A 23,553-nucleotide genomic window follows, 5' to 3' on the forward strand; every position below is an offset into this window, starting at 1 on the left:
CAATAACTTACATTACAGTTTTTTTCAATCACTAACAAGCGCTTAACCATACTTCAGATATTTTTTCTAAACTCTTAACACAGACTAACACCTACAAAACACAATTGGCCAAATGGATAATTTTCTTCTCAAAAACACATTTTGTTAAATATATACTAAATCTTCATTTCAAAACAGAACACATCTTTCTCTGCACACACCAACTTTAGCAAAACACTGGAAATCTGACTCAAAATTAAATTATTCTGTCAAAGAATAACACTTGTTTTCACCTCACAAGATACATGCAGTCATTCAAAGTACACCAGGTTTCAAAATACTGGCTATTGTTGACATTACAAAAACTGCATAGACTTTTCAGTCTCAGTTTTGCAGGTATTTGCATGCAAAACATGCAATTCACTGTTTTACACTAAATTTCTTGGTTAGGAACTGTATGTCCAAATGTACAGTAATGTTCACATTCAAAAGCATTCCAGTAAAAAAGTTATTTTTTTCCTTTACTGTTTACTGCAGGAGGTACAGTAGAAACACGGTATGATAGAACAGAAAAGGTTTGACAGTATTGCCTACAGTGAACAAAATATCCATGAAACACAAGAGCATTCAGAACAAAAAAACAACAACAGCAAAAAGCACAGATAAAAAAAGGGGGGGGGGGTAAAATAAAAACAATCTCTCACTGCTCCTGTCACTGCTCCTGCTCCTCTCACTGCTCCTCTCACTGCTCCTCTCACTGCTCCTCTCACTGCATCTATCACTGCATCTATCACTGCTCCTCTCACTTCTCCTGCATCTCTCACTGCTCCTGCTCCTCTCACTGCATCTATCACTGCATCTCTCACTGCTCCTCTCACTGCTCCTCTCACTTCTCCTGCTCCTCTCACTGCTCCTCTCACTGCTCCTGCTCCTCTCACTGCATCTCTCACTGCTCCTGCTCCTCTCACTGCATCTCTCTCTGCTCCTGCTCCTCTCACTGCTCCTCTCACTGCTCCTCTCACTGCTCCTCTCACTGCTCCTCTCACTGCTCCTCTCACTGCATCTATCACTGCATCTATCACTGCTCCTCTCACTTCTCCTGCATCTCTCACTGCTCCTGCTCCTCTCACTGCATCTATCACTGCATCTCTCACTGCTCCTCTCACTGCTCCTCTCACTTCTCCTGCTCCTCTCACTGCTCCTCTCACTGCTCCTGCTCCTCTCACTGCATCTCTCACTGCTCCTGCTCCTCTCACTGCATCTCTCTCTGCTCCTGCTCCTCTCACTGCTCCTCTCACTGCATCTTTCACTGCTCCTGCTCTTCTCCCTGGGCCCCTTGCTCTTACTCTTCCTCGTCCATACATTACAGTGTTTGTCTTTTTCTGTTTCTGTTTCCAAAAACATCACTCTTCAAAGTCCTCCTTTTATTGTATAAGTGTCAATGTAATAGAAAAAAATAACCCCTGCCATTGAGTCTAAGCCAGATAGGAATCAGCTGTGGTTGGCCCAATTTACACAACATAAATCAGCTAAAATATATTGTTTTTGAACTGATATAATTGCAGAAGCAGAGGTTTTTATACTGTCTCTAAGGTTGGGAACATTGTTTTTGCTATTGTGTGATGTTGTGTGTTAACATTTGTAAATACTACAAAAACGATCCATAATTTTGTTGGGAGGTATAGCTAGTCTGTTCAGAGAATGTAAGTATTGTGGAAATGTATTTAATGACCCCATATTGTGTGAAAACGACATGAAATGTGTGAATGGTATGGCCACAATAGACAGATGCTGTGCTAATTGTGTTTAGAGTTTTGAAAATGTGACAACTGATTGGACAAATGCTTGTTAGCAACTGAAAAAAACTGTAAAATGTTAGAGTTTTTAAAGATGTTTTTAAACTTATCAATAATCAATACAAAATTATCAAGTCAAAATAAGGTTGCAATACAATATACAAAGTATATATATATATATATATATATATATATATATATATATATATATATATATATATATATATATATATATATATATATATATATATATACATTATAGTGTAAGTAGGGATGCACAATATATCGGTTATCAACCAGTAGTATTACACCACTCTAATACTACTGGTTGATAACCGATATATTGTGCATCCCTACTTACACTATCAGCCAGTACACAAGTAGTTTTAGACATTACTACATTAATAACTAGTTGTTATGTTGGTTTTGTATACAATGCAGCATTTAGTGTCATTACCTGAAGTTGCTGAATTCGTTTCGAGAACCATAATAAGTGTGCTGTAAATCGCTTTGGATAAAATGTCTTACTAATACTTAGTACTTACTAATACATGTTGTGCAACTTTCACCAACAATCTGTGTTAATCAAAATTTTGTGACAGAGCCAAAGAGAAACATAGAAAGAAAGTGTAACTGATAAGACAAAAAAAAAAAAGTCAATAAATAAAATAAGGCAGCCTGGCACCTATCAGTGAAATCAATACAAAGGCGCTCTTGGAAGCCTTAGCCCTGAGCAAGGCTTTCTCTGCGCTCAGCAGGGATAAACAGTAACTTAATTTCAGCCTGTGCTTTCTGACACAGCTCTCAAAGGGCCATCTACAGCAGCGCAGCAGCGGCGGAAAAGATCCCATCAAAAACACTTCAAAATCACAGTGGCACAAACCAATGCCTGTTAGAAAAGGAAATGAGCTGGATCTAGTCAGTGCTGGATGAAGAGCTGAACAGATTTGTCACTGAGCGACTCCCCCGCCGGAGACTGTTCGTAATACTGCACGCCCCAGCATACTCAATAAACCCATCACAGATGTGTTAAAAGATATCATGAAATCCTTCAGTGAGATATTCTTCAGAACGTGTTCAGGTGAAACAAGGATCTATACAGCACACAGATGTTATCCAAACGCACAATAAAAAAAATATATATATATATATATTCACACACACACAGAGCAACAAATAAATTATGTGCAAAGTTAAATTCTTCTGAGCAGCAATCCGTTTCAGCTGGTCTGCAGCATTTCATAATGATTTCTCTAAAGTGAAGGCAACATTTTGTGTGGTGCTCTGCACAGGTGTGTATGCAGTGCACTGCAGAAGCGTTCCATCAGGGGAGTCTCTCTGAAGTCTGGAACAGAGGGGTCAGTTTTACCTCCAAGAGAGCAGCTGTGGAATAATTCCACACAAACTGACACATTCACACACAAAAACACACACAGACCATTCATGCGCTGTTTGAAGCGGGACCTGGGGAGGTCAAAGGTCAAATGGGTCAGTAAGAGATTGGCGAAACATAGCTTGTGAGGCAGGTGGTTCTGGTTAGCACACCGCGCTCTGTTCTGTCGAACTGACACACAAACACGCACACACACACACCTGCATGCTAAGCTGTTAGCCTGACGTGAAGAGAGACTGATGTCCAGAAAAACGTCTCTAGTGAGATTCATGTGAAATATGGAAGATCTGGCTCCTTCTTCATGGATCAAGTTCATACAATGACTGCTTGAACACATTGGACCTTTCAAGTGAAGGATGGTTTTGAACTAGCTGGAGTCATAATAAATGTTTTAGGTTCTCAGTGGTGAGCTAGAAAAATAAAGGATTTGTTGTCTTTTCAATGAGAATGAAATAGGTGTGGGAATGTTTAAAGGGATAGTTAACCCAATGATGAAAATTCTAATAATGAATTTCACACTTATGCAGAACAAAAAAAGATTGCCACTGACATTCAATTTATGGACAAAAACTGTTCTTCAAAACATCTCCTTTTGTGTTCCACAGAATAAAGAAAGTCACACAGGTTTGTCCAAAAATTAAAACAGCAACGCAGTTGAATAATTTTCTTTTCAACTCTTTCTGGAAGGTATGTCTGAAGTGAGATATTTTCTTTTCATATAAATACACAGATTCACTAAACAATGCATGCAATAAATGAATACATTTCAATTTTCTGAAATAATTTTTCTGTTTCTTGTTCTCTGGAGCCCACCAGCGGACCTTGGCAAACATCCAGAGTGGCCCTGAAAAGTCTTAAAATTCCATAAATGTAGGTATAATAATTATGATCTTAAATAAAAATGCTAAAAACTCACTTAAATAAAGATGTACAGTAACTAGTAAACTGCCATCATATTTTTAAGTTGATTTGATTTGTTACAACAGAATAACTAAAGGTACATATCAGCTTAGATAGCAGGGTTTTGAATATTGTCTTTGACAAAGTGAGGCCTTGGAGTCTAAGAGGCTCAGAACCACAGTGTTAGAGACCTGGGGGTCATGGATCTGATACAATATTATATCCTCTAGCCAAGACATTAGACCTCTCACCTTCATTCTTTGGCTCTGCTGGGCAGCTATAGCTGTAGACAGCAACTGGTGACAGAGGAACCAGGTTCTCATCATGATGCCAGCCCACCGCCATCTTGCCCATTCCATAATAGGGCTCCTCCTTCAGCTGGGTCATTACTGTGGGGTCCATGTAGTTAATGAGAGTAATGTTAAACTGAACTAGACGGCCCACATTAGGTGGCGGAGTGGATGAAAGAGGTGAGGAATGAGAGCAGCCCTGACTGCTGTCTTCTTCCTCTTCCTCCTTCTTCTCTTTCTCCTGTTTCTCCTCAAGTAACCTGTCCTTAACACTCTCTTCGCACATCCCCTCCCCTGGTGTGTCTTCACTGTTTTCGGTGTCACTGCGGGATCGCTTGACGCCTCTCGCATTTGTCTGCGGTCTTACATCTGAGCAAAAAAACTGATTAAGCTCCCAAAATGCTTTGCAAGCGTCCCTCAGGTCAGAGTCACAGCAAGGTTTCCCATTCTCGTCTTTCTGGCCTTCTTCTCCCTCACAGTGCCAAGGGATGGCGAACAGACGGGTGTCCAGATAACGGTATGTGTAGCCCGGCTGACCCACAAGAGCACGCGAAACGGCTGTGAAGACGTCCCGGTCTCGTACACGGACAAGATCTCGGAGGAGACATCCACGCCGCTGAAGAGTTATCAAAGCAGACTGCACCCTCTCATGGAGACCGTCTGGCAGGACACTACACTGTCGTAAAGCCAGTCCTGCATAACTGGAGTCCCACTGGCAGATTACACAAAGATTGAGCACAGATTACACACTGCCACAAGCAAACATCTTTACAGGAGTCCCTATTTTTCGCTGGTCAAGACTTCAATTTTTTATTTTTTTTTTCATTCCTTGGCACTACTGGACAATGTTAATAATAATAATTCAAAATAACTTCAGATTGATTTGCTAATTTAAAACAGCCGTGTGTTTCTGCAGTTCGGTTTTTGATGCTAGTGGCACCAATTATTTACCTTTCCGGTTTTTCCAAACCTGGAAAACCCCAATTATGATTTGCGGTTTCCTATGAATGGTGGAAAACCCATGGACATCTTTACATCATACACAACTGCCCCAAATTTGGGGTCAGTAAGATTTTATGTTTCGAAAAAGGTATATTAAGCGCTTGCAGCACAGATGCAGCATTTATTTGACCAAAAATAGTAAGATTGTAAAATATGATATTTTATGACTCTGAAATGTAACTTAATCCTGTGACAACAAAGCTATAATTTCAACCGCCTCCTGCTTCACATGATGCCCAATAAACATGTCTTATTATGCTCAAAACAGTTCTGCATAATATTTTTTTGTGGAAACCAAAAAGGTTCTTTGATGAATATAAAGTTCAAAGTAACGGTGAAATAGAAACCTTTTGTAACATTATAAATGTCTTTACAGTCACTTTTAATCAATTTAATACAGCCGTATATATATATATATATATTGAACAGTAGAGTACATATAGATCGAAAATTATGATGCATTTTGGAGATTTGCATGAATTTCTAACCAGTTCCTGAAATCCTGGGTCAGCTGGAGAAAGGTAGGGAATCCTCTGCTCTCCCAGTTCCTGTATAAGCCTCCATCTCTGTAGAGGTGACAAAAACCCCAATTACAAATAAAGGAATAATTTTATTTTTGTATTATTTCAAAAGCAGTGTATATTCACTGTCTTCTCAGGACATTATCACTGTTTTCATAAAGCAGCTTATAGGAAAGTCCACACTGGGTTTTATTATATTTCTATTCACACATCTACAAAACTGAAAAGCTCCAAAAGAGGAAATATTCACAAACTTTCACAAGTATCACTTCCCAGTAAGACTCAGAGCATATTTCCCAGAACCCACTGCTGCCATCCCATAATGCTCCTGTTCGTGGGCATCTCAGGTTTTTACGGCTACAAGGCAGCAGAGGGTCTTGTCAAAGCCACATAAATATGGCCTTCTAAGCGTCGCTCGTCTGTTAAAACTCAACCTGCTCTCCCCATCAAAGAGCATTTCATTGGGCTGCATTCCATTCCAACCTGTAAATCCAACAGCAACCGGTGTAAAATTTTGATACTCAAATAAATTTCACAAGTGCACACACTCCTGTCCCTTTCCTCTATTTCTTCACCACAGGTGCAAGAGAGACTGCTTTTTCTCACCCCGCTCAGGTGGGATGGTGGGGGGTGTTACATCACTGACCCCGATCTGGCACCCGCGCCCATTACCCCCATCAAGCAGTGCGGCAGAATGGCCATGCTGCTCCCTTAAGAATGTAGACGCACAGCAGAGACGTTAACGGAGAATGGGGGCCATATATATGCCATATATTCCCTGACATTTATGGAGACTGAGTTTCAGCAATGTTAATAATGGCAGTGTTTTCACATGGGAAGGTTTTTTTTTTTTTGTGAGTGAGTCAAGCGGCTAGACTTTGCCCAAATGGGTCTTGACTTTTAGAGTAAAATAAAATGTCCTGTTAATAACATTAAAGTAAAGCATTAAAAAGGTTACGTCCTGATTTAAGAAAGGACACGGGTGCACGTGCGAGAGTGTGCGGATGTTTAAGTGAGTGAAAATAGGGCTGTATAACTGTTGAAGTTACTGGAAGGTTTTGCAATAATGGTATAAGGAGACTCTTGAGAAATAGCTGCTCTGGGGGGTTCGGTTCAGGCCCGGTCTGGACTGGACTTGATTCTTCTGGTTATTTCTGTTAAACCAAAACAATACAAAGAAAAAGGACAGGCAGACTGTCAAACAGAAATCTACAAAACAAAATAACATGAACTATTCATGGACAGTCTTGACTTAAAGGCCTGAGAGAGATAAAAAGAAGGGAAGAATAAGGCAGAGGAAATGGGCGAGAATGAGACAAAGCAGATGCGTAGAAGGAGAGAGAGAGAGACTGACAACTTGACACACGCTCATTCTTGGTGTCAAAATTTATCTCATGACAGAAGCGATGCGTATTTAAAAAAAGACCATTGGATTTGTGTGGGGGTTTTTTGCCGGTAGCAACGCTCGGCTGCTCTAATGTGCAAACACAATCCCATGCAGACACACACACACACACACACAGAGAGCTGGTCTGGACAGCGCAGTTTTGTGGGCTAGTTTTGAGGAGCAGTGGCCTGTCATGCATATGTCAAATGCATCAAGCCGCTCACAAATTCCAAAGAAAAAAAGTGACAGACCCATTCTACTCCACAGATGAGCCTAAGCGAGCGTTTTTTTTCCAATCTCACATAACACAAACACACGTAAATAAATAAAGAAAAAAGGGGTTGCATTCAAACACACAAACAATCACTCAAACCAACCTAACAGCCCTCCTCTTACATAAGAGATGCAAGTCAGTCAAAGATAAACACAACATATATTTTTGACTTTTAGTTTCTAAGCACTGGAAGTGTCCTGTTATACATTTTGCATTACTGTAAAAATAAAAATAAATATAAAAAAATGCTGCTTGAAAAGTAATTAGATGATGCAGACAGTGAAAATTGGCAAATTAAGTATAAATCCAAGCAACGAATATATATATATATATATATATATATATATATATATATATATATATATATATATATATATATGACTGATGCGACGGGGATAAAATCATTATGGTTAAATGTGTAAGTGTTTTCCAACACATCTGAGAGTTTCACTTTGTGTCCGTGTGTCTGGAGGTATTGAGATTCATGTGTGTAATACAGCCCATTGTTTGGCGAGTACACGGTTGGAGCTTGTGTGTCACTAGTTACTGAGCTCCCTTTCTCCTGCTGATTCACACACTCCGACAGCTCACCTGTACAACATCAAACGCAAACATGGCAGTGGACACACACATCAAACACACTTCTTCCCCATCACCTATTTGTCAGAGAGTTGCGGAATGTGTTCTGTGGGTGACGGTGGTACGGGCGGACAGAAGCAGGAGGAAGAGCAGGGGATGTCCTCCTTGAAGAGAAGGGAATCGGAAAACAGACACACCTGAACAAACAGATCCGTTTACCTCATGCTGAAGGCTTGTGTGTGACTGCATCGAACCCACCTGTGAGAACACACCACATAGATGTCATGACACACGCCCATGGGCCCGGCTCAAACACACTCACAACCGTGCTAAAGTGGAAATGTAGTCAGAGTGTCAACATCTCCAAGTAACAGGAAAGAATTTCCATCATGTTAAAAAGATGTGAACACCACAGAAGAGGTTCAGCTGACAGTCAGATGATCCATGCGGCAAACTCACGGTTAGCTCATCTCAAACAGGACAGTCCCATGGAAACCGACACTACATAACTGACCATTCAGATCTAACTGACTAAAGTGAGGCTCAATGAAAAGTCTGATGGATCAGAGTCTGAGGAACTCTGAGTTCACTTTGGGCCTGAGCCTTTATCGCAGAAGCTCTGGATCTGATACGGAAATTTTTCAGAAAACATGGCAATTCCCATTACACAGCTGAAGGAATGAGTCAGAAAACCTGGAAAGGTATTACCATTTTTGGACTTTCCTTTCCATTTTCCTGAAGTCATTGGGTTTTTTGAATGGGTTCTTGTTAAAAGGTCTGAAATAAACAATGTTGTTATCACAAGCACAAGATATTATCACAACATAAAATACATCAGTAATACCCCACTCATGACTTTTTAAAGCTTTTACATATATTAAAAAGGCAGTTGCTACATTAGCTTAGGGGTGATTGTTGATAATGTTACTTCTGGAGATTGTATTTATATATATATATATATATATATATATATATATATATATATATATATATATATATATATATATATATATATATATATATATATATTTATTGACTGTCCTACTTCCAAGCCTATGATATTCTTGGTCATATGGCTCAGGGCCCTTTTGTGAAGTATGTGAAGAGGCCACAAAATACAAAATATAATTATGTTAGAATGCAAATGGTGGCAAGAGGGCTTTGCCAACACAGTGCTAACATGCAGTCTGATTGAGCATTTCACGTGTGCTCTTTCATTGGTGTTGCAGTAATCAGGGGCGATTTATTTGTTTAGGGTGACGCACCACCAAAGTGTGAAAGGGAGGGAATTCTCTGAATTCATTCCAATGGAAGCAAAAAGTGTCCATGTAAACATAGCAAGTGTAGACAAAAACTGTTTGTCCTGCCTCTAAATATATAGTCCAATCAGCGTCAAGTCACATTATGTGGAGTGCCGCCCTTTTTTTGGATAATTTAATTATTGCCAAGAATAGCCCACGTGTTCTCAAACTTCCATTTTTTTTTTTTTTTTTCAAAACTGTGTTCCGGGAGGTGTGGGAACAAACATACCTCTATTAATTATCTTTAAGCTGAAGTCAGTACTAGTCTATATGACCTGAATAAAGCAAACCATTATCTTACTAGTAAAGTTTTTATGTATGACAATTGTAATGGAGGTAAGGACAATTACAGTGGCATAAAGGTCGACACTCACTCCAACAGAGGAACTGTTCACTGGTTATGTCGACCAGCCTTCAGATCGCCACATTCAACAAAATCAGAATGTTTTTATTTACTTTTTGTGTGTGTTTTGCTCTCTTTAATAATTCTGAATAGTGGTGCACCGATAATGATTTGTCATGGCCAATTCTGATACGATTGTTCACAAGCAAACTGGCTGATTCCAATAACGAATACTACAACTTTTGTCCCAAAAAGTTCAGCTAGGTCAGAAACTGTTACACCGAGTTTAAAACTACTAATGTGCCAACTAAGACACGGATCATCTTAGCTTTAAACACAGTACACATATTACACCTGCTTAAAACACACACCCAAGTAACTCACAATCTGCATGCCTTTTCTCCTAGAGTTACTCTAATTCACTCTCTCTGGTAAGGTCTTTAGCAGGTGTAAGCCTGCGACTGAAGCCCAGGTTCTCAAATCAATCATTTGAAAGTATTTAAACATGCACACAGGAGAGTTGCTCCACTGCCAGCCTGATGCACAACACAGCCCTGGGCTTAAGTGTTTTTCAGAGAGTGTGTGTGTGTGTGTCAACATCTATTTCACACACATCCTTATCTAAAAGCAGAAAAAGATGTTTCTGTGACCGATCATGTCACAAGCTGCCAGGACAGGAGGAGAGGAGAGAAACGGAGGTGAAAGGTCAGACACACTGAAGGAATTACACCCTGCGCAAGCATTAAAACACACTGCCACTATAGTATGATATAGTTTCACACTTAATATTGATGACTATAGTCTGACTATGTAGCAAACATCAATACTAAGATTATGTTGATGGAAAAGATGGTTTAGCATTGGCCTGCAGATTAGCCTGCACATGCCTGTTTCACAATGTTTGTCTTGATCAAAGTGAAATGTTCAGTGAAACCGTTAAAAAGTTTGGTGTCACTTATATTTTTTTAATTTATTTTTTTAAAGAAATTAATAATATTTTTTATTCAACACGGACATTAAAGGTACAGGTTGTAGGACATGCTACGAGAGGGCTCACTGCCAAAACAATAACAATCGCGTGGAATGATGGGATTTGTTTTCTTCTACCCAACCGCTGACGGCCATCAATCAGACGGAAAGATAAATCATGGATTCAACGCGAGTTCAATAAATTGCACTAGTACATTACATACAAAGTCAATGCAAAGACGCAGTCAGACTATGGATCAGACGCGTCCTCACATTGGTCTAGAGATGCAATCCCCCGCGTTCTGCGTGTATGCCACATAATACTACTAATATTGTTGATCGTTATAATAGCATACATTTTCTGTAAAGATACGAATCAAAACAACTCACCCGTCGAGTAAAACACAATCGAGATCTGAATTTCTTTCGGGGGAGTTGCGGCCTAGTGGTTAGAGAGTTTGACTCCTAGGTATCTTAGATACCTAGTTTTTTTTTAAGATTGAACTTGCTGAATTTGTACAATTCAAGTACCAGCCTTCACCTTCGCTTTATGGTACCACTGTAATACTTTTTTTAAATGTTTTTTTTTTTTGTATCATGTGAATACCATGGTAGACGTTTAAGGCAATCCACCAACACTATGCTATAACAGTTACGGTATTTTTCTTTCTATGGGCTTGAAAGAGCAAGATTAAGATATTCCAGAGTGGATTAACTCAGTCTGTCCATTGTTCTGGGGAGCAGTCATGTTCTTTAATTACCCATCATCCTTCACTTCTGTGTCTCAATCTCTCCCTTTCCCTCCTCTCTTGTGTTCACCTGTTTAAGCCCTTTGTTTCTCTGTCACTTTCTCTCCCTCCTCCTGCTCTTCTCTTTCACTTTCCCTCCTTGCATTCCTCCTACAAAATCAATATTGTGCTGTAAAGTGCAGTGAGCCCCTGGGAGGAGGCTGCTGTTGTGGAGGGCGGTGGAAGTGGGGCGGCCTCCAGGGCTCTCTATCGGACATGGAGTCAAGGACAGAGTCCGGCCTAGACCTGCTGCCCCTCTCTCTCTTTCCTCTGCAGGAAGGATCAATAAGCGGGTGAGGCGTTAAATTTCAGCTAGCGGGAGCTTCACGCTTGTTTGGCCCAGGCTGAGTGATGGAGCATGCTTGCCCTGCTCTGAGCATTTCAACCTGAAAAGAACAGGAGCTGGGATCTTCCTACAATAAACAACTCAATAACATTTAGGCACACTAGTGTATGATGTTTTAAAAGCATTTCTGTCAACCGGAGCTGAAGAATGTGTTCCTGTGCAAGAGAATGTGTTAATAGACTCTGAATCTGAAAATCCCAATGTGACACAAATGTACGTTCATTCTCAGCAGTTCAAACAATGAATCAGATCATTTAACCATTGCTGTCAGCTTTTCCCTGGCACTGTGAATAAAGACATGGGCATCACTTCAGTATTCTACAGCACAAACAGAGCCATGAAATATGCATTTAAACTGACTCATTTATTCATAGGGCTGGGTAAAATTGATTGTCTGGTTATCTGCAGTAAAGTTTAACGCAATCAAAATCTTTTCCATCAGAGGGGTTACTGATTTTTTTTTACACATAATATTCAACACAAATATTGCAACAAAAAATTCATTTGTTGTAAAACTAAATTAATTAATTAATTCATTAAATCTAGTTGTCGTTAATAATTTTAAAAGAGTTTTTAAAAGAAGTTTCTTGTGCTCAAAATGTATTTGATCAAAACTAGAGTTAAAAACGGTTGTTAAGTCTGACGTCACGTAGCAGCGCTTCGTTGTCCAAACGCTCAATCAGTTACTATGAGAAAACAACAAAAGGTGCTAATATAAACTCACAATGTGATATAATACTAGTGAAAAAGTTATAATCTTAACCTTTGACTCCATACCGAAGTCCCAGATAGCCAGACTATGAAAATATAAATATAAAAAAATATATATAACAATTATTTGTGTTTGGGATGCTGTGAGAACGGAGACTGTAGTGTACACCGTACGTTTGAAAGCGTTTAGCTTAAATGATTAATATGAATAAACAGTGCTCATAAACGGCTGCTGAGGTCGTTTTCTCAAGTGAAGCGAGGCTTGAAAAAAGAAAAAAAGAAAAAGAAATTTTCAAAATGTAATTTATTCCTGTAATGCAAAACCGAATTTTAAGCCGCCGTTACTTTAGTCTTCAGTGTCACATGAACCTTTGGAAATCATTCTTATATTATCTGATTTAGTACTCAAGAAACACTTATTATTATTACCAATGTTAAAAATAGTGTTGCTTAATATTTTGGTGAAAACTTAGGATTCTTTGATAAGTATAAAGTTTAAAATAAATGCAATTAGCTGAAAAATATATTTTTTTAAAACATTCTAAATGTGTTTGCAGTGACTTATGATTAATTTTGTGTCCTTGCTGAATGGAAGTATTAATTTCTCTCAAAAAAATTGTTTGTAGTTTTACACTTTTTTTTTTACTTTCAAATAATATATTTTGTAATTAAACATTTATAAGATTTTCTGCATCATTTACAGCTGAAAGAGGTTTTTCATGTGGTCACTGAAACAGAAATTGTGAATCATAATTGAATCGATTCAGGGAAATCCTTAATCGTACAAGTTCACATATTGAGGCCTAGCCACTCTCTGCTCCTTCCACCACCAGACCCGTGATGTTCCCCTGCGTTTAGATGATTTCCAGACAGATTCTGGGAGGACAACTTGTCTGAACAGCATTAGTCAAATCCAAGAGACATGGCAGAAGAAAGATGCCTTTTTAACTCGTCAGGGGGAAAAAATGCTGTTGCTTTATTTACTTCTCCTTCAGTCAGGGTGAACAAAGAATATTCTACCAGGGACTGAATAACTTAATCCTCTTTCCTCCTTCCAGCAGGAAGTCGAGCAGTGACAGACAGATTAACACAGATGATGTTTGCAAACCCACCCATTTCAAAATGTAATTGCTGGTGGCATATTGACCAGTCTGCTTAAGCACTTAAGTTCATATGAGACCAGTGGAACAGAAGTGGCACTAACATGATCTTGTGTGTGTGTGTGTGTGTGTGTGTGTGTATTTAGAAGAGAGAATGAGGGGTGTTTTTTTGGGCGGCTCACTCACAAGCGAACTGGAACACTGTTACTGTCATGAGCCCAGTGTACTGTGCAACTAAGAATTAGAGCCAATCAGAAGGGTTAACAGGGCGGAGCGGGCGGGTCATGCTCCTGGGCTCTTTACAGCATCACAGAGGCAAGAGAAGCTATCGTAGAGCACCTCGCCCTATAAAACACCACACTTCACCATCTGCTAGAAGAGGAGGAGGTAAAAACGGATACATTCATGATGTCCAGCTGCCACCTAGTGACAAATCCCTGGCCCTATGGTGGGAGTATCACAGCCGGAACGAATGCAGAAGCCCTTTTCTCATTACCACTGCCTCTTATATACTACACAGATATGATTATATTCATTTTTAACTATTTTATTTCATAGGTGAACTAACCTCAAATGGTCAGCCAAGAGATAATGTCTGGTAGCCCATTTACATCCACTCTATACTTTAAGCATTTCATTGGACACCACAGGATATGAGGTCATAAGAGTGTCTGTCTTTAGTAAATCAGATATTCTGACTTTTCCAATCATTAAGTCTACTTAAATATTAGATATTTAACCCAAAAACAAAAATTCTGTCATCATTTACTTAAACTCAAGTTGTTCTTAAACCTGCATTTCTTTCTTCTGTTGAGCACAATATTATTTATTTTGAGGAGAGGACAAGAAAGGCCCATAACCTATACCTGGAATATGTGCTCTGCATTTAACCAATTCAGGTGCGCACACACAGCAGTGAACACACACCCAGAGCAGTGGGCAGCCATATTGGTATGAGGTCCAGGGAGCAGTTGGGGGTTCAGTGCCTTGCTCAGGGGTCTCACCTGTCGTGGTATTGAGGGTGGAGAGAGCACTGGTCATTCACTCCCCCTGCCGGACCTGAGACTCAAACCCACAACCTTTGGGTTACAAACCTGACTCGTTAACCATTAGGCCACAACTGTCCCTAGAATGTGGGTAACCAAATGAGCCAGTGATCCCCAATGAGCTAGTGATGCGTCGTTCCTGAACGATTCGCTCATTTTGAACGAATCTTTATCTTTAATGTGATTCGAGATGAACGAGTCATGTCGGGGATTAATTCCTTCAGTGCAGTCTGAGCCAGAAAGAGAATTGATCAGTTTATCTCTCGAGTCTTAGGGTTTTTCAAGTCGTTTGTTTATTGCATGACAGACCTATAAGCTTAACCTTTACATTCTGAACTGGAAAGAGACTAAATAATAATAACCAACTCTTTTTCCAAGTGTTATGGAAAAGTACCGTCAAGACAGAAATTCACACTTTTACATACTGTAAGAAGTAAAAAGCTACGCATCACGTAAATTACTGCAAGAGTAAACAATAATGATAATAATGATAATGATAATAATAACTATGCACCTGTTCGTAAAGGAAGCTTGTAAGTTAACTAATTTCCCAATCCAATGGTGTCACTTCATGTGACAAAAGAACAAACTATGCGAAAGACTCGAGAGATGAACTAATCAATTCTCTCTCCGGCTCAGACTGCATAGGCTAAAGCTTATGGGGCTGTCACATGATGAACGAATGGCTCAAAACCAAAGACTTGTCAGATGACGGGAGATAAGCTGTTCTGTTTCTTATAGCATGTTGTATTGTTTGTAGTGTGATCAACGTTTGCGTTAGTAGTGGACGTGTTAAGTAAGTAACATGTAACAGTTTAATTACAGTACAGACCAAAAGTTTGGACACACCTTCTCATTCAAAGAGTTTTCTTTATTTTCATGTCTATGAAAATTGTAGAGTCACACTGAAGGCATCAAGGGCTATTTGACCAAGAAGGAGAGTGATGGGGTGCTGCACCAGATGACCTGACCTCCACAGTCACCGGACCTGAACCCAATCCAGATGGTTTAGGGGTGACCTGGACCGCAGACAGAAGGCAAAAGCGCCAACAAGTGCTAAGCATCTCTCGGGGAACTCCTTCAAGACTGTTGGAAGACCATTTCAGGTGACTACCTCTTGAAGCTCATCAAGAGAAAGCCAAGAGTGTGCAAAGCAGTAATCAAAGCAAAAGGTGGATACTTTGAAGAACCTACAATATTACATTTTTTCAGTTGTTTCACACTTTTTTGTTATGTATGTAATTCCATATATAATTCCACATGTGTTAATTCATAGTTTTGATGCCTTCAGTGTGAATCTACAATTTTCATAGTCATGAAAATAAAGAAAACTCTTTGAATGAGAAGGTGTGTCCAAACTTCTGGTCTGTACTGTATATTTTGCTCAAATGAATGAAATGGCTCGAAAAAAAGATTCATGCATTTTGCTGAACGAGACTCAATGGTCCGAGTCAGTAAAATAATCTGAACTTTCCACGTCACTACAATGTGCCTTTTAAACCCTTGCCCTTTTTAAAATCAGTTGCAAGCTCACATTCAGATCTGCCTCAAACCAATCAACAACTGACGGAAAGAATCAAGTGCCATCCTACATTTTTTGCCTTTATAATGTGTCACAGATGTACATTATGTGTTTCTTGTGGACAGCTGTGATCAAGTAAAGTTGGTGCTACTTCATGGCTCACAAAATGCTATCTACACCAGTATTTACCATTGTCCACTTCTGACTGAATAACTTCAGACATTAAACCAATGGACTTAGATAAACTCATCATGTTTTATCTGAAAACAATACACACTGTCTGTAGGATACAAGTCTCTTCAGAGATCAGAAGTGTGTGCCCTATATGAGACAGCAGAAGGATAAGGAAATGATGATGAGCCTTTCCCTCCAACCGTCTCCTGTAATCCACGATGAAGATGGAAGTAAAGCTAAGAGAGCCGTTACCCTGCTCTTGTTAAAACACACACACACACACACACACACACACACCGGGGGATAAATCAAGAGTTGAGATGAACCATGTGTCAGCATGGGTCAGCCACACATTACACTCTCTTCAAAAACTATTCATCTAAAGTGTGTATTCAGCGGCTAGAAATAATGACTCCTTCTGACCCGTGTAACACCACATGACCAGTGGTCAAACCAACTCAGGCGGAGGAGTCATCTGGAGAGGGGTGCGAGTGAATTATGGTCCTGTGGAGAGCAAAGGACATGCTACTCAAACACACACACACACACACACACACACAAGCACACACAATCAGCACAGAGACTACACTACTGTACTGTGATACCATGGTACTTTGATGCTATAAAACTAAACTATCATTCATAGGCCTATAGCTTAAGCACAAGCTATCAGTTACCAGTTAATATTACATATTTTTTGCATTTATCATGTTGGATGTTTAATTGTACATGTTCTATTTGTATTTTTTGTACATTTATATTATATTTGCCGTCATTTAATGGTATTTAAGTGTACTATTTAAAAGCACTAATAACTTAAAAAAAAAATGTATGTAACCTGTAATACGAATATCCATTATAACATTAGGATGCCTAAATTCACTTGTAGAATTTAAAACATTTATCACCGTACACCAAGAAAACAAAGGCATGTCCAGCAATGATACTTTGAACCTCAAGGAATGATTTACTTCTGTGGAACATGACAAATGGGCAGATATTGGAGCATTTCTCTTTTTGCCCATCCATACAAAAGATCAAATGGTCACCAAAAAAATTATTTTTATTTTTTTTCTTACCAACTTTCTTCAAACTATAGAATGATAGATGGGAGAGAAATTATAACATTTTCATTTTTGGGTGAACTGTCACTTTAAGGTGCGTTCATCCTGACATTTAAAATGGACCCTTTTCTTTTATTATTATTTTTTATATATAAATGTTTGCTATTTGAACAAAAAAGCAGGTATGGGGTGACAAAGAATTTGTTTCTGCTTCCTCTGACAGTCCAAATTTACATTTAATTAGCACAGAGGAAAACTTACTCCAACACACACACACACACACACACACACACCCCGCAGGCTAATCAGGTGTCACTACTCCTGACAGAGAGAAAAACACAGAGAGAGAATAAAACAAAGCTAATGACAATCCCAGGGAAACAATACGAGCTAGCCCATTAGCAGATACTTGTGCTCTCATTTTACCACACTCACTATATGTGCTAAAGACACAGCAATATTACAGTCTCCAACATTTCTTGCCTCTCTTAAATTAAATTTACACTGAACAAACAACAGATTAGCAAAATGCTTATTTACCTTCATATTTTTTCGGTCTCTAGATAAGTCACTGATTGATCACTCAAGGTAAAACCTTGCAGAATAATGTTAAATATTACTTTTGTGCTTTTGCAAGCCCCCCAAAATGAAGAATAATAATGATAATTAAAAATAAATCACTAATAAAGCACAATACAAAATACAATTTCAAAAATACAAGCACCAACAGCAGCTCAAGCAGCCTTTGTTATTATTATCAATGTTGTGAACAGCTGCTTAATAATTTTGTGGAAACCATGATGCATTTCTTTTTCAGGATTCTTAGATTAATAGAAAGTTCAAAACACTTTTATTCAGCAAAGACACGTGAAATGATCAAAAGTATTATTAAGAAAACAAACACAATGAATAGTGTGATAAGAAGCACAAAAGAATCAAAATAAGCTCAAATTCTAACTGAAATGTAAACAAAACGGGAGAAATTAAACAAATAATAATAAACAGCTCAAATTGAGAAAAATTTGGAATAAGATTATAAGCACGGGTACTGTATGTGCCGATAATACGTTTAGTAATGGAAAAACAGATCCTACAGCAGACGGCTCATCGTCCCGTCACAGACCCACGTCTAAACAAACACAGACTCAGTTCTCCTCTGTTTACTTCTCATTTACTCTCTTTCTGAATACAGAGGAACCTGAACCTCTGAAACACACGCTGGAGTGACAACTGCAACACTTCCTCCCCGGTTCCATGGCAAGCCTGAGACTGAGCAGGAGGGACAAGAGGATGATACATAAATTAATTAAATAAAAAAAAAAAAAAACATTTAAAGTTGACTCCGCTCTGCTCACTAATACTTGTTGGAACATTTATACCCTTGAAGTAAATGATCCGCTGTGTAATTGGCAGTGGAGGAGAGGAGAGAGGGATGATGGTGGATCCTGAAAGAGCTGATAAGGAAGCTTCTCTTTCTTCAGAAGCAGGAAAAGAGAAGAAACACATTTTAAAAACCTCGCTGTTTAATCCCCATTGTCATCACGGAGCAGGGGACGCCATTACAAACAGAGATAGCCCAACCGAAGCTGTCTGTGGGTGAGGAACAGAAGACATAAGAGAGTGTGTGTGAGAGAGGAACCGGGATCCTGGATTACTCCAATCCATACGTGCCATCAGTCAGGGGCGAGGAAGCCTGTCAGAGTGTCAACTGCTCAAAAACACACACCACCAACAGAGAAAACAAGTTAGGCAAACTATATGTGTGACAATGCGATTAAGCGAAAACGTGTTCAGACACATATGTATTGCTCAAACACATAAACACACAGTGGGAAAGTATCAGAGAAGGATCGTGTTGTTCATAATAACTGTGCGTGTCATTCTGATCTGGTTGTTTATTAGCAAAGATTACCATGTCAGCTTAAGTGTGTGACAATGGCCTGCACTGTTTTTGTGTACATTTGTTTCTCCTTATTCTGGAAATATAGAAAAACCTCTTGAAAGTCAATTGAAACAGAAAATATATATATATATTTTTTTTTGTAAAGGGTAGAAGTAGGGTATCAGGGGTCCCCAGTCCACACTAAGGATTTTTTCTACTGGCCCAGTCACAAAGGATTGTTAACAACATTATCAAATATCATGAATATGAATAAATATGAATAAATATTCCTATACGTGTGGTAATATATATATATATATATATATATATATATATATATATATATATATATATATATATATATACTTTGATGTTATCATTTTCTGTATGACTTCATCAGTTTCTCACATAGTTCTGGAGGTATCTTGACTCACTCTTCTTTACAACGTTGTTCCAGTTTATAGAGGTTTGTGGCTATTTGTTAAAGCACAACTCTCACCGCAGCATTTCTGTCAAGATGAGAACTGGACTTTGACTGGACTGCTGCAACCTCTTGATTCTTTTCTTTTCAGCCGTTCTGTTGTAGATTTGCTTTTGTGCTTGAGATCATTGTCCTTTTGCATGACCAAGTCTTGGTCCAACTTTAGCTGTCAGACAACTCAGAGTCAACTCAGTGACTGTGAGATGCCAAGTACTTGTGGCTACAAAATCACCAGCCCTCCATCAGCATGTGTGACTTTTAGTATGAGGTGTTTGTGCGGATATGCTGTTAAGGTTTTCACCAAACATGACACTTTGCATTACAGGGTTAGTTCACCCGAAAATTAAAATTCATCCATGTTTGACTTTACCCTCAAATCATCCTAGGTGTAGGTGACTTTCTTCTTTCAGACGAATCCAATCGGAGTTATATTAAAAATAGTTTTTGCTCTTCCAAGCCTTTCAATGGGGTAAGCGAGTGTTTGTTGTCAACAGTTCAGAAGACATGAAATAAAGTGCAAACAGCTGTAATAACAGAGCTTATCAGGCTTTCAAGGGTTAAAATACAGTTTAAAACTTACCTAATGACTTAGAAAGTGTGTCTTTTGGAGTTTACCCACTGCAGCAAAAATTGTCAATCTATAATCAAAATGATGAGAGCACAACACAACTGTCTGAAGTAATACGCTCGACAACAAATTTAGCACATACTGTACAAACACACAGGCCTACTCCATCACAAAACACAGAAAATAAAGAATCTCCCTCGAGCAAAGGATGATGGGACAGACATTTTCCATTCAGCCAGTTTCTCAAGAAGAACAGCACATTGACGTCTGCTCATCACCGTAACAGCTGAACTTGAACTACCAACCTTGGCTGACCTCATCTAAATAAACAACAGCAGAGACGAGAGGTCTGGCCTTATCACAAACACAGAGAGAGAGAGAAGAGAAGTAAGAGGAGAATATGATAGACAGCAAAACAGAGCATATTTCTTTATGCAGCCCTGATCATGTGCTTGACGGTAGTTCAGGGTGAACTTACAGCTGGATGAGCAGGGGCACAGACACTGAGAGAGCGAGAAAGACAGCCAGAAACACACAGAGAGAGGGAGTTTTGACAGTGAAATTACCACAAGCATACCAATGAGCATTCAACAGGCCACCGCTCACAACCAAACCTGTTTGTGTGTGTGCTGGTACAGGCAGAAGAGACAGTAATGAGAGGCCAGTGTCATGCATCGGTGACCATTCGGGCGGTCAAACCCGCGCTCTCTTTCACTCCTCCTGCACATCACCTTGAAACAAGAGCATCACAAACTAGACATCTGACAAGGTGTCATTTAACCTGTTGGCATGGTGATGCCACTCTTGAAAGATGCCAACTAAAGTTGTGACAAATCAAGGAGACAATGGTCATGTATGCACTGCAGCTGAATATGGATGTTGCTTTTTTGAATGTTTTTTTTGAAACAGCTTAATGCTGTTCAGTTGACAAATAACTCACTCACAGGATAATAACCACATTCGAAATGAAACCAGAAAATTCAGAAAGTGATAAAATATGAAAAACATTTAGAAAAAACTGCTCCTCCTACATTGAATGGAAAATGTATTTATTTATTTCTTATATATATATTTTTTATATCATGTTCCACAGAAGAAAGTCAGTCATACAGATTTAGGTGAACAAAATTATGCATCCTTTTCATGCTAAACAAATAACAATAAAATCACAGATTTAAAAAAAAACACTTTGTATCAATATTTTTAATATGAGGATCAATCGTCCTGATAGAACACGATCCTCCAAAATATTGATCGATCTGCCCATCTCTATTAACTTCTGTTATTGAAGATAGAGCAGTTTCAATCTATATGGAACCAGTCAGCAAGCCCATTTCACATGTAAAGAGATACATACAAGTCTTAAAGGAACAGCATTGGGGAGAAATCATATGGCTTAAAAACAATTGCTCTGTACAGTCTCCTGTAGAGATATGAAAGTATCAAATTTTAATAATTAACTTAAAATTAATAATTTTAATTATTAATGCTTTTATAATGGTATACGGTATTATCACAGTATTTAAATTTAGTTAAAAAATGGTCATAATACAATATAACAGGATTAATAACTTTTTTTCTTAAAATAATAATAACTTTAAAATAACTATGCATAAAGCAATACAGAAAAAGATATAAAGTTAAAAGTTTTACACAGATTAAAGTGCAAACTAACTACAAAGAACAATAGGTATCACTTTACAATAAGATGCATTAACATTCACAATGAGAAATAGTTAAATTTGCAACAAGTTATAAAATAATAATAATAATAATAATAATAATAATAATAATAATAATAATAATAATAATAATAATAATAATAAAATAAAAAATCTTAGTTCATGTTAGCTCATTAAATTACACAGTTGCAATTTTCGATTTTAACAACGTGTTATTAAATATTGGAATACCTAAGATTAATGAATGTTCAAAATAATGTTTCATTGGCAGTTAACTAGTGTTAACTAATGAATTAACTAATGTTAACTGAAGCCCTAATGTAAAGTGTGAACAAAAAATAAAGAATCAAAACACTACCAAACAATACAGGGTATGTTGTAGCCCAGATTAAAATGTAAAAAAGAAATCTTTGAAAATAATTAGCACAATATTGAGTCTAAATATTTAAGGATTTGGCACTGTGATGAAGAACACAGCAAATCCACTAATCTTAATGGATATTTAAATATGTCCATAAGACATTGAGCCATGAGATGTTCAGTTTGAAGCACTAAAAACACTTAATTTAGATTTTCTTTTTATTTCATTTATCTTGAGATGCTTTAAGTTTAAATTTCAGATCAGTGAAGCATTTTAAGCACCAACACTTTTTCAGTAAGTTATCTTTCTTGTAGAATTGTGCTTCAAATAAAGGACTTTATGCTGACCAGATTGTTAGTTAATAATTTACAAGTCAATACTGCCTATATGGACAGCAACAGAAAAAAAAGGGTGAACTGCGGTTTTAAATGTGATGCGGTCGAAAATGTGGGTGCACCTAACTTTAGGCACACCACTGCAAAAAGTTAGTCTAGAGCCCTATACCTCACTCTGCAAAGCACATTATGTATACTTTTTAATTTGCACCTTATGCTATGTTTATAGTTATTAGCATTGAGCTGGTTTATTTTTATCTACATCATTGCACACTGACAATAAAGTTAATGTGTAAATATTTCTTGTCATCAGATCATAGCAAATCAACCATCATCATTACTACGCATACATTTCAGCTTATATGAAAATACTACTAAAACTTTGAGTTACACTCATTATTATCATGAATACCCTCTCTACACAGACTGCCTGTTACATTATAGGCAACAGCAGGTAAATCCATCAAATTCATCTGAGAAGCCTTTAAAAGCCTCCTGTTTCTCTCTCTAAATCCATTGCCTCTGTGCGCCCAGCAGTATGTTGGCAGGGCATGATCTACATTTTCCTGTCTGGCACACGCAGACTTAAGAACAGCCTTCCAACTGGCTCAACTATGGGCCAGTGCCCAGTCACCCAATGGGCATCCACACACACACGCGCCAGGTGCTCAGGCCCACTTTCACTCCCTTCATTTATAGAACATAACTTATGATGTACAAATTAAGAGTTAGTGTTTGCAGGCTCTCGTGAAAGTGGCC

General features: G+C 38.4%; 1 protein-coding gene across 3 annotated transcripts in view; it reads right to left on the minus strand.

The window, feature by feature from the left end:
* LOC113051409 (alpha-ketoglutarate-dependent dioxygenase FTO-like) overlaps window positions 1-23,553 on the minus strand; it is a 130,604-nt gene that overhangs the window by 101,319 nt on the left and 5,732 nt on the right. For all 3 annotated transcript variants that reach the window (XM_026215131.1, XM_026215132.1, XM_026215133.1), the window contains exons 2-3: window positions 5,849-5,926; window positions 4,320-5,070 (exon numbers count right to left, since the gene is read on the minus strand). In XM_026215131.1, the coding sequence (XP_026070916.1) occupies window positions 4,320-5,070; window positions 5,849-5,926 (829 nt within the window). The remainder of the gene's footprint in view (window positions 1-4,319; window positions 5,071-5,848; window positions 5,927-23,553) is intronic.

Source organism: Carassius auratus, chromosome 32 (genome assembly GCF_003368295.1).
Source record: "Carassius auratus strain Wakin chromosome 32, ASM336829v1, whole genome shotgun sequence".
Classification (NCBI taxonomy): domain Eukaryota; kingdom Metazoa; phylum Chordata; class Actinopteri; order Cypriniformes; family Cyprinidae; genus Carassius; species Carassius auratus.